General features: G+C 38.6%; 1 protein-coding gene across 6 annotated transcripts in view; it reads right to left on the bottom strand.

Annotated features, from left to right (window-relative positions):
• DLGAP1 (DLG associated protein 1) overlaps positions 1 to 19403 on the bottom strand; it is a 986787-nt gene that overhangs the window by 172688 nt on the left and 794696 nt on the right. For all 6 annotated transcript variants that reach the window (XM_066246182.1, XM_066246181.1, XM_066246185.1 and 3 more), the window contains one exon: positions 17099 to 17339. In XM_066246182.1, coding sequence (XP_066102279.1) covers positions 17099 to 17339 — 241 coding nt within the window. The remainder of the gene's footprint in view (positions 1 to 17098; positions 17340 to 19403) is intronic.

Here is a 19403-nt window from a genome sequence, read left to right on the forward strand (position 1 = left end):
TTTCATTGGTGGTCAGTGAGAGGAGCACATTGACCATCTCATTAGCCAAAAGCAGGCCCATAGTTCTCATTGAAATACTGGTTAGTTTGTTGATTTAAATTTACTTGTTCTTTATTTTAAATATTGTATTTGTTCCCATTTTGGTTTTTTTTTTTTACTTTAAAATAAGATATGTGCAGTGTGCATAGGGATTTGTTCATAGTTGTTTTTTTTATAGTCCAGCCCTCCAACGGCCTGAGGGACAGTGAACTGGCCCCCTGTGTAAAAGTTTGGGGACCCCTGCTTTAGTACATCATAACTGTTCAGTGGTCCTTCCTCTGAGATTCAGTGTGACACGCGTGCAATAGAAAAGCACACTGCCTGTGAAACAGCACGCAGGAAAGCTGGGCATGCAGAGGTCGTCAAACTTTGTATAAAAACCGCCCACTTTTGCAGTGCTGGTAGACCTGGTTCCTACCGCCCACTAGTGGGCGTTCCAGCTTTCATGATGGGCCAATCGCGGCGCTGTTTGGTTGCACGGTAGGGACCAAGTTAACCAGCACTACAAAAATGGGCGGTTTTTATAAAAAGTTTGACGACCCCTGCTGGCACGGCTTCCCGATGTGCTGAGTACCCACGTTTGCTCACAGCGCATCCAGAGAAAGTGCGCAGGAAGCAGAATTGATCAATATGTCTACTCATGAATGCTTCAGCTATTTGCTGGTACCTTTTATTCAGCCTCTGTGGAAAAATAGAAAGCTAACATATGGAAATCCAAAAATAAAAGGTTTTAAAATGACTTATCATTTGGAGTGATAGAGGATGACATAGGCAAGTGAGAGCACTACCAAGAATCTGCCCTCTTCTGAAATGTCCAAATTAACATCGGAAACAGCTCCATAATTAAGAATGTATTTTATATGAAGACCGCAAGTTTCTTAATCCCCCTACCTGCACCCCCCCTTTTTAAACATCATTTTGATTCAGAACCAGTTTGAGGAAAGAAGTGTGGACTTCTTGTTCAGCAATATAATCCTATTAAGTCTCTTTTTTTTGGAAGCAAAACAAAGCCATGCATGATTTTCTAAGATGGTTTAGGGCTTCCCCATTATGCAATTAAAATCAAGAAGAGTTGTATTTGGAAAGCATTATTATAAAATAGACGTGTGTTCAAAATGTTAACTGTTTTCAAATAGAACCAGAGGTTGTACATGAGGGGATGGAGGAGACACAACTCCAGAAAGAAGGCCCTGAATAAACACATACGGCTGCGGTTGTGGGTGAGGTTAAGGACAACCCCCTAAAGCACAAGGCAGGACATGAGCTTCAGTTTGCTCATTGTCTTCTGGTTGAAATCCTCCTGTTACACACATTCAGCTCAAATGCCACAGATCTACTAACAGGCTTAAAAAGCATGAATTGATGGCTCTTAAAACTCAGCAGACAACATTCTCTCTTACACTCCTTAGATGAGGGTTTTACAATGCTTCTGAAATAATGTGTCCTATGAGACATCAGTTGAGGTATGCCAGCCAATGGGAGATCTGCTCAATCCAGTGTGACAATGTGAATGATGAGAATTCAGCTGTTTGTTTTGGGTCTCATTGATACCATGTCTCCTCAAACAGAGAACTTCAGAAGAACACATGTGATAAAAGATAACCGTGTCAGCAAGGCTATTTCCATCTTGTCTCACCGCCCCTAGAGCTGTTGGAATGGCTCAGCAATGCCAACTGCCTTGGCATTCTCTCTGGAAAATATATAATAAAGGAAAGGGGAAGCAAAGGTTTGAAAGAGAAGACTAGGAAAAAGGTTGGAGAAAGGAAAAGGCAGATGCTGTGAAGAATGTCACTAATGAACCCAGTAACTTCCATTTCTACCAGAGCAGGCAGAGTGCTGTACTCGCCTCCGTTTTGATGCTTTGCTACTTCTCCTGGAGCGAGAGCTCCTGATACATTGTTAGCATAAAATTGTCAGCATCACTTTCTTAATGAATAGCAACAATGAATATTTTCCATCACTCTCCACAATTCCATTCAGCACTTCACTTTCTCTGCTTTCTAAAGAGTTCATGCCTTTCTAAAAACGCAGGCGGCTTACACTATTATATTAGTCTGTGGTTCTGGCAGACACTTTTTCTCTCACCATAATTGCTTGGGGACCTTTTCTGGCTGATAAAAACTGAAAATGTGCACCTGAGAATTGAGCTTTGTCAGAGTAAGAACTACAAAGGCATGGACTTATGTTTTTAAAGACACTGTAAGCTGGGTTTATGTCGCTTTATTCTTTTGTCCTGAACGCCCTTCTCTTAAAAAATCATCCACTACTGTCATTTGCAAATTAACTACGTACTTCTGAAGCTGAAGGGAAAAAAGAAAAAACAGTAAAATCTACAAGAACCTCACTGCTATGACTATGGGAGTTAGGGAAGACAAAGGAAAGAATACTTTAAACATTTTTTTTTTATTTTGCACTTTAAGAGTTTCTACCTAGAAGGTGATATGCTTAGATAAATAATAACCGTCCCAAAGCAGCATATTTGTAGAGACCATCCTCAACCATCAGGTCTAACCTCTCAGCCCAGGAGATTTCATTTTAATTAAACAACCAAAAGAAACAGTGAAACCTGAAAGATATGCTGATGTGAGATCTACTGTTGCTTCTAACAAGTCACTAACCATAAAATGTTTGCTATCTCTTTTTAAAAAATAAAAGTTCTTTTTTCTATTTTAAGTGAGAGTAGGGAAGATACTGAGACAGATTCCAGCATGCGTCCTGACCAGGATCCACCTGGCAACTGCCATCTGGGGCCAATGCTCTGAACATCTGGGGCCAATGCTCTGAACATCTGGGGCCATGCTCACAACTGAACTACCTTTTTAGCATCAGAGTCGAAGGCTCCACAGAGTGACCCTCAGCTCTCCGGCCAGTAGAGGATGTGCTCAAATGAAGCCATGGCTGCAGGAGGGGAAGACAGAAAGGGAAAGGGGGAGGGGTTGAGGAAGTAGATGGTCACTTCTGTGTGCCCTGAACTGGAATCAAAACCAGGACTTCCGTGAGTCAGGTAGACGCTCTACTGCAGAGCCACCAGGCTAGGGTCTAACGTTTCTTTTATTTTCAAAGTAAAACATGTGCACTACAGAAAATTTGGGAAAAAAGTACAGTATTAAGAAAAACAAAATCATCATTGGTTCCAGTACCAAAAATAACCACTGTTTAACAGTCTAGTACATTTTCTCCCATTTCATTTTTCTGGGCACAATTTCTTCCCACAGTTCTGAACTATGTGTGTACATACATACACACAATTTTGGATAGTGCTTCAATGTGCTGTAGATTTCTAGCATAATATGATATGATATGATATGATATGATATAATAATAGGTTCTCCCCCTTTATATTATTATAAACTCTTTCTAAACATAATTTTTTAAATAGATTCTAGTGTTGCCCCGAATGCATCCCCCCTCCCCCATATTCCCCTCAACATCTCCTTTGCTCCCCTCCCCATAGCACCCTCCCCCCTTCCCTTCAGGTTTATCCCATCCCATCATCTCCTTTCCCTCTGTCCTCTTTTCCTCTGGTCCCTTTGATCTCTCCTCTGTCTCAATTCCGTTCCTCAGTTCACATTGTTCATTAGATTCCTCAAATGAGTGAGGTCATACAATATTTTTCTTCTTTCTGCCTGGCTTATTTCACTTAACATAATAGTTTCCATGTTGTCGCAAAAGGTAAGATTTCCTTCTTTTTCATGGACCCATAGTATTCCATTGTGTATATGTACCACTGCTTTTTAATCCACTTGTCCACTAAGGATACTTGGGCTGTTTCCAGATCTTCACTATTGTGAACAATGCTGCCATAAACATGGAGGTGCATTTATTTTTGAATCAGTGATATGGTGTTCTTGGGGTATATTCCTTTCAATTACCTAGTTAATGTGGTGATCTCTTCATCTGTATCTAAACATAATTTTTACAGTTGGCTTAATAATCCATTGAAGTGGATGTTCCATAATTTACTTAACCTTTCTTCTACTGGTAGACAAGTATTCACCACCAACAAAGGTTGTTCAAACCTTTCACCATCATAAATAATATGGCAAAATCTTTGCCTATAATTTTTTCTTTGTTTCACATTATTTCTAAAGAACAGATTCATAGAAGGAAACTGTAAGTTAAAAAATAATAAACATTTAAGAAGTTAGTTGAGATTTCAGTATATGGCTTGGGTGGTATCTTATGACTTGGATAGAAGTGAAGAGTAAGTGTTTGCTTTTTTTTTAAAAAAATGGAAACTCAAAATAGAGAAGGAATCTCATGTTCTTAGTAGCTTTAGAGCTTATCAGTATTTTTTCTGGCCTTATATAGTGTTCTAATATTTTTAGGAATGAAAAATATGATTCATTTTAAGAGAAAGATAGAAAAAATAGAAAGAATAAATATCGATGCAAAGCCTTTATAGATTTTTCAATGTTTTTATATTCATTCCTGAGATGTGCTCAGCAGCCCATGAAGTCCTCTTGTACAGATAGTTATAGATTAAACAGTGATTTGAGACAGGTCAGGACTCATGATACTATTAACATGACTTCCATGTATACAGATAAGAGAGAGATAAAAGGTAGGAATGTTACCTTCATGAGGCTTTGGCTAAAAGAAGTGGAAATAAAAGCATAAAGTGAAATTAATAGTCTGAGAATAAAACAAAAGCTTTTATTTTTTAAATTTTTAAAATTTTTTTGTTTGTTTTTTTGGTGACAGAGACAGAGAGAGGGACAGATATGGACAGACAGGAAGGGAAAGAGATGAGAAGCATCAATTCTTCATTGCAGCCTCTTAGTTGTTCGTTGATTGCTTTCTCATATATGCCTTTACTGGGGGGCTCCAGTAGAGTGAGTGACCCCTTGCTCAAGCCAGTGACCCTGGTCTCAAGCTGGTGAGCCTTGCTCAAACCAGATGAGCCCACGCTCAAGCTGGTGACCTTGGGGTCTCGAACCTGGGTCCTTCATGTCCCAGTCCAAATGCTTTAACCATTGTGCCACCACCTGGTCAGACAACAAAAGCTTTTATTTGCAGAAGTTAACATTTGCCAGTCTCCCAGATTCTTATTATCACTTATTTCCAGAAGTTCTTTCCTCAAGTAAGAAATTATTGAAACTTTGTTCATCAAGATGGTATGGGGGAAACATAACCATCCCACACGCCCTAAAATGAAGTGGTTTATTTTCAGGTACATGAGAAAATAGTATTTTTCACTTCTGTGTAGAGGTTGGAGTCATCCAAGACACTTTCAGTATTCATCGAAGCAGAAAATTTCCTGCATTTTCACCTATCAATCAACTATCAACAAATATTCATGGGGCAAATCTTATGTGTGAGAACTGTAGGTTTATGTTTGAAAGGCTAATTGCTGAACCACAGCAAAGCTATAAATTAAGTGGTATTTAAACTCTTTAACCCGGTGTTTAAATTGCAAGGTACTAATATGAGACCTTATATAAAGTAGTACAGACTTCAAGAGTGCTGTAGACCAAAGTTGAGAGTATTTTCTCTTGAATGAAGCAATTTTAAAAGTTCAATGATTTTGGAGTGTGGGCTTCTTTTTCTTGTTCTTTTCCTGATGGACAGCTATTCATGTTCCAGGTAACTAATTTTTAAATAAAAATAAAATTACTGTAATTTGTGTCAGTTTTATCTGAATTTACATTAATCTTTTTATTTAATGAGATATAATAAAAATGCTGTCAATAAATTAGAAAAGACATTGATGTAGCTGCCATCTGAATTTAACAAACTAAAAATTCCAGAACCTATATAAACAGAGAATATCTGGTGTTAGTATTATTGTTTAAGACAAGTTGTGCTCTATTAAAGTTCATATCACTGTGACTTGATATGTCACTAAAGTCATCTGGATTATTTGATACTGCTGTTTTTGAGAAGTCTTTATCTTAACTTTTTCAAGGTTGTTGAGTTTTTGTTTTGAATAGTTGGATATTATTAAAGAGTGTATAATTTATCCCACAGGCAGTAGAATGGTGATAAGTAGTACTGGAAATGATTGGGAAGGAAGATACAGTTGTACCTTGAGATACGAAGAGACCAACATTTGAATATATAATATATTTAAGAGACCAACATTTGAATATATATATATATATATATATATATATATATATATATATATATATATTTATTTATTTATTTAAGATACGAGCTGTGACTCGGTCCGTATTTTTGTTCGAGATCTGAGCGAAATTCCGAGCTGCCACTAGTTGGCGCGTTGGCGTACGGGTCCAGTATCGGCAGTTTGACATATGAGGTGATGGACTTATGAGCTTGGTTACAGAATAAATTAAATTCGTATCTCAAGGTACACTATATTAGGCTCTGACACTGGTAAGTGGCACTGTGAACAGTGTGCAGTAGCTAAATGTAATTTTGGGTGGTTTCCCATTAGTGAAAGTTGGTTGTGGTAGGTGGGGCACATAAATGTGTGGCAAGAATTATTATTGTTTTGTTTGGCAGGCAGAAAACATCACATCTTAGAGATGAAACAGTGACTGCCCATCTACATTCTCTTATAAGGAAACCATTCTTCTCAAACCACCCATTGAGGGAGTTGAGGCCGCTGTGTCACCGAAGTCCCAGAGGACAGGGGAAAAAGAGTGGGGATGAAAATGCAGTCACAGTGGCCCCTGCTGCTTGGCTCCGTACATGGAGTGTTGGCCCAGCTTGCAGATGTCCTGAGTTTGATCCTGGGTCAGGGAGACCATCTGTTTCTCTCCCCCTCCCTCTCCTCTCCTGCAGCCAGTGGATCAGTTGGTTCAAGTGTCAGCCTCAGGCACTGAGGATAGCTTGGTTGATTTGATCATTGGCCCCAGACAGGTGTTGCCGGGTAGATCCTGGTGGGGGCATATGTGTGAGTCTGTCTCTCTATCTCCCTTCCTCTCACTTTAAAAAAAAATGCAGTCACAGAGATAATGGGTGAAAATGTCCCAAATCTGGGGAAAAAACAAATACAAGAGACATTCCTTCTCTTAAAATTTTCTAAATTATTTTTGACATTTGAAGCAAAAAGTATAACAATGTACATATTTAAGATAATTATATTATAAATGGGAGAAGACAAAAAAGAATTGAAGGGGGCCCTGGCCGGTTGGCTCAGTGGTAGAGCGTCGGCCTGGCGTGCAGAGGTCCCAGGTTCGATTCCCGGCCAGGGCACACAGGAGAAGCGCCCATCTGCTTCTCCACCCCTCCCCCTCTCCTTCCTCTCTGTCTCTCTCTTCCCCTCCTGCAGCCGAGGCTCCATTGGAGCAAGGATGGCCCAGGCGCTGGGGATGGCTCTTTGGCCTCTGCCCCAGGCGCTAGAGTGGCTCTGGTCGCGACAGAGTGACGCCCCTGGTGGGCAGAGCGTCGCCCCCTGGTGGGTGTGCCGGGTGGATCCCAGTCGGGCGTATGCGGGAGTCTGTCTTTCCAGCTTCAGAAAAATACAAAAAAAAAAAAAAAAAAAAAAAAAAATTGAAGGGAGGTGAGGTTTCTATACTTTATTCAAAAGGGTAGAATGTGGACAACAGTAGATCTTTGTGGTGATGGAATAGTTCTGTGTCTTGACTTCAGTGGTGCTTATGGGAGTTTACACATGTGATAAAATATGAACTCTCCGTATACATTGTACCAAGGTCAGTATCCTGGTTTTAATATTGTATTATAGTTATCCAAGAGGTAACCATTGGGGGAAACTGGGTGAGGGGTACCAGAGCTTCTTTGTAATAGCTTTGTAAATTCCTGTATTCTATAATTATTTGTAAATAAAAAGTAAAAGATGATAAAAAGAAGTTCCTTAAAAATGCTAAAAAGAAACCATGTTTCATTATGATTTTTTGGCCATAATCAACATTTTGGAAGACAGAAACGTTTTTCAGAAGCTAAGCAGTGGATTAATTCATTTTCTTATATTTAAAATTTTAATTGTGGGGAAAAATATTTGATGAAATAAGAATATGAAATAAAAAGAAATTCAAGGTTAGGCTTTAAGAGGGACAAGATGGCAGTCCTACCCAGAAATTCAGGATGAGTTCTGTCTTGGTCAGGAATGTACCTTTAAAGTAGGAAATTAGTTAAGCAAAGTTAATTTTAATAATATTATGTATCCTTTTGAAACCATAAAACATCTTAGAGATTAAAAACAAAAGTTTTGACAGTTTGTCATATTTTTAGAGGCAATTTTCTTTCTTTTTTACCCTTTTCTAACAATTATCTTACATGCTTGTGGAATTTGCTTGTCATCAGACTCCAACTGGTAGCAAAGAAAGGTTTCAGAATGTGAATGGCTACATGATTATTGGCTCCTTATTACAATAAACATAAGACTGCTACTTATTTGCCAGTATAGTAAAATCACGTACTATCATTTTGATTTGCTTTGTTTTTAAATAAGGATACTTGGCAGCAGTAAAGGGCTGCCTTGAGCACTTTGACAGAAAGTCAGTGGCAAGAGTAATAGAGAGAAATGCAAAGCCTCAGGTCTTGTATTTACCGCCTGGAGTGACATAACATTCTTACTAAAGTGGTTATGTAGGGTGTCCAGCTGCCAGCATTAATTCCATGCATGGTTTTTAATTGCTATTAATTTCCTATTTTTATTAAAGTTCAACATGAATTGGAACAGACAACTGTGAACTACGAAGGCTTTTAAATATGGCAGTTTCTTTAATAATAAAACAGTGTCCATTGGAGGTATCATAATGGTAAAAAGATAAATTTTTAGGTTCAATGTTGTCTTGTCATTTTTTGGAGAAATTTCCCACAGGACAAATATCACAGTAAAGGTGTCTGATTTTCTTTCTTTTATTTTTTTAATTTATTTACTCATTTTAGAAAGGAGGGGGGGGGGGGAAGAGCAGGAAGCATCAATTCCTATATGTGCCTTGACCAGGCAAGCCCAGGGTTTCAAACCGGTTACTTCAGTGTTCCAGGTCAACGCTTATCCACTGCGCCACCACAGGTCAGGCTGGAGTCTGATTTTCTAATTGTGTTTTCTGATTGATTTTTGTAACTGGGTTGTGAATGTCACATCTGTGCTTTACAACTCAATCAAGAGACCAGTCAGATCAGGATGAAATTAGTGTAGTATTTTTTTACTTAGTCTAAGGCAGAGAGACTAATTTCCTACTTTTTTTGGCTGATTATTTTATCAGCCAAAAAATAGAATTTACCACCTGCTTAGTTCATATGAGAACGGGCAAAATGTCTTTTTTCCATTCAGTGCTGTCTAACAACATGATAGCTAGATCAAGGGATTATGGTATATACATAAATATAATCTTTTAAATCCATTGTAATGTCAAAATGACAAAGTGTAATATGAAACTTTAAGCCCAAAGAGTATTGACATTTTATTTGATTTTTCTGTTTATTATAATTTCTATTTTTTACATCTTTAATTTCACTTTAAACCAATTTGAAAAGGTATGGCAATAACATGTGAACAAGATGGTTTCTCTTAAAGAGAGAGATTTTCAGAAATTTTAATGGAAAAGTCACAGACATGGCAGAAGTTAAGTGAATATTTATGGGAAGAGAGAACGAAAGAGAAGTCTTCTCACTTAGTAGACAGACTTGCATTAAATTATTTCAGGGTATAAATATTTCACTAAGCATTTATTGACAGGTAACACAAATTTAAGAGCCTGCTCTATTTATTACTAGCGGTAGCAATTTGGTCAAGTTATATAACAAACTCTCTAGCCTTACTATATATTTTTTCCTGTACCTCATTCTTAGTCAGGAACTACATAAGGCACAGCATAAATATTCATTAATATTACACAAAATAATCTATGCAGCTAATTCATAATGCTTGTCAACTAGTAAGTGACCAAAATTTAGCCATTATCATTATTAATAAACTATGTTAGGCTGGGAAATTTAAAATCAAAGCCAGGGTAGAGGCATTGTAATTTATAATTTACATAGAATTTCTTTATAAATGATCTCATTTGAATATAACAATAACCCTAAAGGCCAGAAGACTGGGAGGGACCCTTCACTATCGGCCATTGACAACACCTTGGATGGACAACACTGGACTTTTGGACTGCTACAGAGCATGACACCTCGAGGCTTGGCTTCATTTCCAGGAGGTGATTTATGTACAGTATATACAGCAAAACAGCTCGAGGAGATGAAAACCTAAGATGTTCTTCAGACTTTATATTTTTTTCTACGTCTGACAGAACTTTTGCATTTTTGACTTCATAATATTTCTATTAGAGTACAGGGGACAATTTGAATGCCCTTCGGAAGGAAAAGTATAACTCTTCCAAAGTTATCACTGTCAGTTTGCTCAGGTACACAATCCAAATTACCTCACGAAAGGCAAAGGCTGTGCCACAAACCTTGATTTTTTTTTTTTTTGTCATTGTTGTTCTGAGAGTCTCCTTAGATGGAGGTAAGTCGATGTCACTTGGGTGTTTGGAAAAATTCAGGGAACGGAACCTCATTAGGAACCAGTCTAGGCAATATCTGTATATTTAGTTTTTGATCTTATCTTTTATTTATTTTTTGTTTTTAAGTTTAAATTTTTATTGAATTTATTGGGATGACATTGGTTAACAAAATGATATAGGTGTCAGGTGTAGAATTCTATACTACATCATCTGTACACTGCATATGTGCTCACTACCCCAAGTCAAGTCTCCCTCCATCACCATCTTTCCCTCCTCTACCCTTTTTTCTTAAAAAAAAAAAAAAAAAGATTGCACAACTGCTAGGTGACTGGCACTTGTATTAGGTACTGAGGATCCAAAAATGAATGCCCTCAAATGGTGCAACGAACACTGTGTGTGTCTTCCCACCAGTCAGATCAGAAACCTGAGGTTCTTGCCTGGAAAAGCTGCGTGAGCCTTTCCCCCTTTCCTCTTGCTCTCTCTGATTCCAGAATAATGTTTTGAGCTCTGGATATTCATCTAATTAGAACTTGGTCGATCCTGAATAGGAAAAAAAGACTCTATTCAGAAATACTTCTGACTGAAGTCTGTCCCTTGGACTTCTGAACCTCTGCCTCATTGCTTTATAAAAACACGTATTCATTAGTGCTTGGTAGAAAGAAGTGAGCTTTCTCTAAACTATAAGAATTCTCCAAAAATGGTCGTTAAGGAAGGCAGCATTAGAATTCCATTTTAAAAAGAAAGAACATGAAGTCCAGATTCACTTTATAATCACTCAATAAGTAATTTGTAGAGCTGGGACCCAAACAAGCAAAGGGCCATGGCTGGGAAGCCTGGGGTTTTATTCTGACTTTGTTAGTAGCTAGAAGCCCACCTTTTCCACTAAAGGACCAGAGAATATTTTTGGCTTTCCAGGCTATATGGCCTCTGCAGCAACTACTTAAATCTGGTATTAAACGGTGAAAGCAGCTACAGATAATATGTAAGCAAATGGTGTGACTTTGTGCTAATAAAGTTTTATTTACAAAAATAGGTAGCAGGTTGGATTTGGCTGTAGTTTGCAAACCCCTGAATTAGATGATATACAAGTCTCTTCTGCTGCTAATATTTTATGATTTAACTGTGTTAATAGCAATGTTATTTCCTAGAAAAGTCACCTTTAATTATTCAAGCACTTGTTGATTATGTAGTTTGTGAAGTACTTAAGCAGTTCTAGACAAGATCCGGCGCGCTTGGGGGGTATGGCCGTAGACGCCTAACTTAAGCATTTCTATTGTTTATCGCAGCATTATTCACAATAGGCAAGATATGGAAACAACCTACATGTCTATCAACAAATGAATGGATAAAGATGTGGTATGCATATATAAATGTATGCATATATATGTGTGTGTAAGTATTACTCAGTCATGAGAAAAATAGAAAAGATTTTGAGGGCATTATGCTAAGTGAGATAAGTCAAAGAAAGACAAACACTGTATGATCTTACCCATATGTAGAGTCTAAATGAGCCAAACTTCTCATAGAAACAGAGTAGAATGGTGGTTACTGGTGTGTGTGTGTGTGTGTGTGTGTGTTTGTGCTGTGGATTGGGGAGATGTTGGTCAAAGCCTACAAATCTGCAGCTAGAAGATGCAGGAGTTCTGGACACTTAACACACAACATAGTGATTATAGTCAACAATACTGGATTATATATATCAAAGCTGCTAACAGACTGGATCTTAAATATTCTCATCACAAAAGGAAAGCGATAATTATGTGACATGATAGAGGTGTTAGCTAATGCTATGGTGAAAACAGTATTGCAATATATAAATGTAACAAGTCAACATGTTGTACACCTTAAACTTACATGGTGTTATGTCATTAATATTACAATTTGAAAATGTACTTTTGGCTTTTGGCTCATAATTTAAAAAAAGAAAAATTTCCAGATAAGAAAAATAAAATATTTCTCTGCTTTTTCCTGCTTTCTTTCTCCATTACTGAATGCCTACTATGTGTATTGCAAATATAGATTATTACTTTAATGTTATTCTGCTCAAGATCTTATGTATCCAGGTTGTTTTTGCGGTGGGGAGCAGGGTGTATAAAATCGGGGTGCAGGGTGCATGAAGGTAGGTTTGATGTAATAGCCTTGCTAGGATGGTTGTCTTGGGGTGAAGATCCAGACCTGTGGGAGAACTTCTGGAACACTGGCCGACCTCAGATGACCTACAAGGTTTTGCTATACTGAGCAAGGCTTGAGTAAGTACGGCAGAGTTGACAGCAATTAGGAGAGTATGTGAAGTAGATTTATGAAGGGATGTGTCTCAATTTAGAGGAAAAGGTGATCTCTCTTCTTGGGAAAATCAAACCGTAAATACTACTGTCACTGTGGCCTGAAGCCACACACAAAAGGGCCAACTATGTTGACTTCCTGGCTGGAGGACACTAGCTGCTTGCCCAGAGAGACATTTGTCTGGCCCTCACTGTTGGAGGCCAGTTCAACCTGATCAGCTTTTCAGAGGTTCCCCTAATAAAGAAACAAGAAAGCACAAACTTCAAGAGCAACAGTGTGGCAAGTGAACGTACTGACTCTATATAAAAATGATATTGCTACATAAAGCTCCTTCAAAAAGCAATTAATTTCAAAGAGAAACTTTTCCTTAAAAGACCAGAATCCTGTATCATGACAGTGTGCCTATTTCTTCAGAGCATTATTTTTATTCAAATATTATACTGACTTTTAAAAATCACAAAAGCAATAGTGCTTATTTGAAAAATCTCCTTCTCTGTATCACCTGACCCTCCCGCCTCCTGGGTAGCTAGCCTTTCTGATCATGTGGATGTCTGTGCACCTGTATGGGTGTAACCAATGCTCATTACTCAACCATAGTTTTACTTATTCAGGCTTCTGGTATCAGCAGAGACAAGTTTGTCTAGCTACAATATGGTAGTGCTTTTGATAGATCTTAGAAAATGCTAAATTTAAGGAAGTAAAAAGAAAACTCATCCTTAATTACATATAATTGCAGCTGTATAGTCCATAGAGGTAGCTTTAATCTAATACTTTGAAGTGGAGGTTTTGGGTATATTTTTGGCACCAACTTCTACTTTTAATTAAACTATTTGGATGACTGGGTGGGAGGGGGGTGCTTGTTTTCCCACAGGTGTGAGAATAACTGTCTCCTTTTGCATTTTACTTTCCTACAGTGCTCTAATCTTAACATAGTAGTCCCAGGTGCAGTGGTTTATATACAAACTTGTTCAACCCATTAGATGGAGAAATATCTGTGTGCTTGAAACAGATTATATAGGCTAAGAGAATATCAGATTCTATCATATTTAGATAAGCCAAAAAGTCAATAAAGCAAAGGAAGCATAACTGTAAGTCACTCTAACTCAGCTCCCTATTTGCTGTGGTTTTCTGCGATGAATCTGTAGCACCTCATGTTGCTAGGGGATCCTTAGAGCCACTTAAAACTCAGCCCATCACCAGGACCCTTCTAAATGGTATCAGACACTTTTTGTGAACCTTCTGTCTGTAGTTTCACTTAACTAATATGAAGAATGAACAAGGCTGGAAGAGAAAAGCTTAATAGTGTACTTTGATGAAAGTTTGAGCAATTCAAATGGGCTGACACAAAAAGCAAAGACTCAGAATGTGGATTGTTGTGGAAGGAAAGTTATCGCTAACAACTGCAATTTGCTAAAATAAATGTTTTTTTTCAGGCAAGGGTAAGTTTGGGAAAAATTGACTGTATTGTAAGTATCCAAGAATAATGAGCAAAGAAAGAGAAACAAAGGGAAAATATACATCATGTCATACAAACCCAGGTGTATATTTGACCTGTGTACATGGGAGAAATGGTTAAAATTTTAGAGCAAAGTAATTTCCTGATTTCCACAGATGAGTGCATTCTTTCAAAAATTAGTAGATCCTTTGAGAAAGTAGATTTTATAAAATAGGAAATTATATTTGATTTAATGTAAGGAGGAAACCAGTAGAAGAAGAAGATGAGTATAATAGTACTGAGATCATGTAAAAGAGAGAGGAAAAATGAGGGGAGAGAAAGAGAGACAGAGAGAGAGAAGCATACAGGAGTCATGGGAGGGTAGAATGAAAGACACAGAACCCTATTATATCATAAAACAGCGGGGCTTTTTAAAAAAGAACAAATCTATGGTATAGAGAAACTGTGAAGGATGATATTAAAAGTCTTAAGGTTGTTCTTCTAATTATCTGATGTGCTTATTTAGAACTTATTGTAATGGTTTATAACTCCTTGAATTGTTTATTTTTCCACAGCTGTAAAGTAGATACATCTTAATGTTTAATTGAATGTAAGGGTGAAGCCCTGTGCAAAAATCTGATATTTTATGCTTCTCCACTCCCAGGGCAAGTCACATCTCCCTGCCCCTACCTGCCTACCTTCCTGCGGCTGCAGCAAGCCTACCTCTTTCCATCCAGAGAGCTGCCAGCAGTGACCCATTGCTTAGGGTGAGACAACAGAGCCCCAGAAGAGCAGATGCAATCACCCCCATGGTGTTTTCTCTCACTGCTTCCTATTTTGCGTGTTTTCCCACAGAAGACCTCCAGCTAAAGCCCCCCCTCCGCCATTCAAGTTGGATTCTAAATAGAGCAACATAGTTTGCCCTCCCACCACTCATCACCTTTGATAGAGCTTGTCAGATTTAGTAAATCTACAAACACTACAAATAACTTTGTAGTATGTAACTATGTCCCATGCAATATTTGGGGTATACCTACACTACAAGATGACTCACTATTCATCCGAAACTTAAATTTAACTGGTGACCTAGCTTTTATCTGGCAATCCTGTTGTTTGCATTTTGGTAATCTCCAAAGTTATCATAACCTCCAGAATATCTGGAAAGGTCATGTGAGACAAGAACTGTTGCAAGAAGTATAAGAAAATTGTCTCTCAAAAGACAAAATCCTCTGAGAGGTGAGCAAAAACTGAGCTATCTGTAGTCTCTGGCTACTTGATCTGTAACATTGTTCCCCGAGGCGGAAGGAGTGAGCCAATGGTCCTTTTCCTCCCCTTGGCTCTTCTGAGCAGGGATCTGCGTTTTGTGTGTTTAAGGAGTGGGTTCAGTACAGCAGGGCAGCTGGCAAGCGGTGAGAATGTTAGAGTGAGGACTTGACCAGACACTGGGAAGGGGTCGGGCGTGTTGTGGGGATGATGAAAATGGGAAAACACCTAAGGACACAATGGTTTGTCACAGGCACAGGGCAGACCTTTAAACCGCACTTACTGCATGAATGTATGCACACACACATAAATATGCCCATGATAATTAAAAATATTTTTCCATTTCCTAGATCAACCTTATTTAATTTATAAATCTCATCGGTGCCTGTTATAGAATTTTTGAGTGAACAAGGACTGCTTCGAGAGAGCCAGCCAGGTGGAGCAGCAGGCTCCCTGCAGAGCTAAAGCAACTCAGGGAGTATCTCCTGCCCTCCTACGGAGATCTTCCTTTATGTTGGTCAAGAATGAACTGTTGTTTAACTTCTATTGCTTCCCCCCCCCCCCAATTTCTACTTCAAACTTTTATCTTTAGTTAGTAGGATTTTAACTCAGGTTGATTCTCAAACCCGCAAAAGTTCTAGGCTGAATGATAATTACAGACATTTGATGCTTTTAGAGTGGAAATTGAATAACAATATTCTGGCATAGGCTTTTTCTTCTAATTTATTCATCATTATTTATCTTGTCTCTAGGACTGATGATCTTGTTGAACTATTCTGCACTGGAGTTATGCTAAATTTAATCATGAAGTTAAGCCTTGCTTAGATGGAGGAGATTTTCTTCTTGGACCCAAATGCTATAAATAAAAAAAAAGCCACATACATTGTTGTACACAACTCATGCCTACATTCCCGTTCGGGTTCCAGTGTCATGGAAACCAGTTAAGCTCTTCTATGCCTCTTTGACTAAAATCTACCGATGAAAATACAGTATAATGGCATAAATCTAAATTCAATTTAGGGGGAAAGGAGGTGCTCTGTTACATATGACAGTCAGAAGGTTTTTAAAATAATAAAATCAATCTGGCTTCTGTTACAATATAAAAGGTAACTCATAAGATGTTCCATCAGTATTATTGGGTCATTCATTTCTCCTATTTCCTCACAGTGATATTTCAGGTCTTAGGGCTGTCATTTCTGGATATTTTAGAATTAAAGAAGCATTCCAACTTTGAAATGCTCAATAATCGGGTGTGTGTAATTGGCTTGGGGGGGGGGTTCACACATCTAAAAGTCAGAGCCTGATTATGGAGAGGAGGAGTGGTTTGGGACGATTCTGCTGGCTCCTAGGATGCTGTGTGGGGTCTTCTGAAGACCTGTCCCCTAGGCTGTCCCTCCTAGTCCTGTATTTGCAATTTCCTCTGTTGAAAGCAGAGATGGGGACGGAGATAGGCGGTTGGGTGTGAATATGGCCAGAGACTGGGGGAAAGAGGCAGATAGGGTAGCTAAACCGCTGCTTTGTGGAGCTTGGGTGATGTTTTTTTGTTACTGGTGACTGTGTGATAGCCACAACGGCACAGAGTGCGGTCTTCCACGACAGTGTGCCTCAACCCGGGCGCAGAGGCCAGGCTGGTGGCGACGCGGCGTCAGCCCCAACCCGGCAGATAGCCGCTCTGCTCACTCACCCGTGCTGCTCTGAATGGTCCTCACGGTGGTGGTGGTGCGCGGCGGGGAGGAGGACCTCAGGGACACGCACTCGTCGTCCTGGGAGCAGCCCTTCTCGATGGCCCGCACGTAGCTGTGGCTCCGCATGCGGAAGCAGCCGGGCATGGGCAGGTCCAGGGCTTCCACCGCCTGAGACTCCAGCTCGCTGAACACCGATTCGCATACTGACTCGAACTGCCCGTTCACTTCCATCTCGCTCACCTGGGGGCACAGAACGGGAGCCGTCACACCGCGCTCCTCCTCCCGCCCAGTGGAGAAGCGACCCCTCCCTTCCAGCACCTCCAAACTGTAAACCCCCAGAAGAAAGCATTGAACGCCAATGCATTGTATTTCCTCTATATTACAGACTTATGTCAGTGTGTGCCCAGGTGTTAATTCTCCTTATTTATAAAACGCAAACCTAGGGAACAATTTTTTTTTTCGGTCCATGGTCAGAGTTCGTGTATTTCCAATGGAACCATGTTTAGCACAAACATTTTAGAAACTAATATTGTGCCTTTGGAGGTGACTAGTCAAATAATTTCAGCGTCAACGAAGGCTTAATGTAGTGTGAAGTATAAAAACAGGCTTTATATTTTATGGCAAGATAGATACTCATATTCTCCCCCAAATACACCAAACCTGCTATGGCAAAATCTAGAAAAGCACTATCAAGATTTTCAAACTATCTATGTACTATCTAAACTTTTCACTTGTCTTTGAAAAAAGCTGATACGGTCCATTAATTATTTATAAATGCACTTTAAGAATCTTCTAAATGAGGCTCTCTCTTTTTTGAGGAATAAGTTTTTATTTACATGCCTCCATTTATAGCTTACATTGGGTTTATAGCATCACTTAAAAAATACATAAATAAATAAGCCAGACCAGGTGCTCCAATTTCTTACTTTGTAGAAATGTGGGAGCATTGTCAATTTTTTGTTTTCTTTCAGAACTTCCTATATCTAATTTCCCTAATATCAAAGTCATGAATAATTGAAAATTTAACAGATTAAACTACAATTAATATTGGAACACATAGTGAAAACTATTACAATTTTTTACTTTCTCCTCATTTTGTGTTATATGAAGATGCACTCCAATAATGGCCAATTCTTTAAATATCAGTTAAAAGTGAACAATTTTCCTAAGGCACATCCAGTGGAAAAAAAGATATGGATTTCTTAATAATTCTTTATAGTTTAAAATAATATTTAAACATACTTTATCTAATTTGATATAATCCCTGAATGGTGTTTGAGGCTAATAATTATATATGTCCAATTAAAAATTAAATATATATTAGCCTGACCAGGTGGTGGTGCAGTGGATAGAGCTTTGGTCTGGAATGCAGAGGACTCAGGCTCAAAACCCTGAGGTTGCTGGCTTGAGCACAGGCTCACCAGCTTGAGCGTGGGACCATAGACACAATCCTATGGTTGCTGGCATGAGCCCAAAGGTCACTGGCTTTAGCAAGGGGTCACTTGCTTTGCTGTAGCCCCCGGGTCAAGGCACATATGAGACAGCAATCAATGAACAACTAAGGGGTCACAACAAAGACTTGATGCTTCTCAATTCTCTCCCTTCCTGCCTATCCCTATCTGTCCCTCTCTGTGTCTCTCTCTCTCTCTCTCTCTCTCTCTCTCTCTCTCTCTCTCACAAACACACACACACACACACACAATTAAATATATATTATCTATTGCTTTTTTTTAAAGGAAATACTTGGAGATGCATTGAGAGTTAATGGAACATGATATTTCCAATTAATCATCAAGGAGAAAGAGAGTTCCATGCAACTCTTTTGTAAGTTTGAAATGATTTCTAAATAAAAGCAAAACAAGCAATATATGTATCTGTTTATATGTGTGTGAGTGTATTATTTATTATATTTTCCTTTTAATTACCATGCCAAACATCATAAATAGTACATCTATCCCTGTGAAGGTAATAACTATTAAACTTGGATGACTGTCTTTCCTGAATGTATGTGCGTCTCTTCTCTTTTTTTTTTTTCATAAAAATTGAATCATAACAATTATAATAAAGAAAACACCCTCATAAGCAATACCCAGATCAGGCAACAGATCTTTTCTAGGTATTCAGTAGTCCTTCCATATACTCCATCCTAACCATAATCCCCACCCTCCTTCTAAAGGTAACCCACATTCTGACTTTTACTCTAATCACTTTGCATTTATTTATGTTTTCTTCACTCAAGTGTGCATGCCTGGACTCTACAGTTTAGTTGTACACATTTAAAAATTTTAATATATCTTTTAATTT

This window comes from Saccopteryx bilineata, chromosome 11, assembly GCF_036850765.1.
Source record: "Saccopteryx bilineata isolate mSacBil1 chromosome 11, mSacBil1_pri_phased_curated, whole genome shotgun sequence".
Lineage (NCBI taxonomy): Eukaryota > Metazoa > Chordata > Mammalia > Chiroptera > Emballonuridae > Saccopteryx > Saccopteryx bilineata.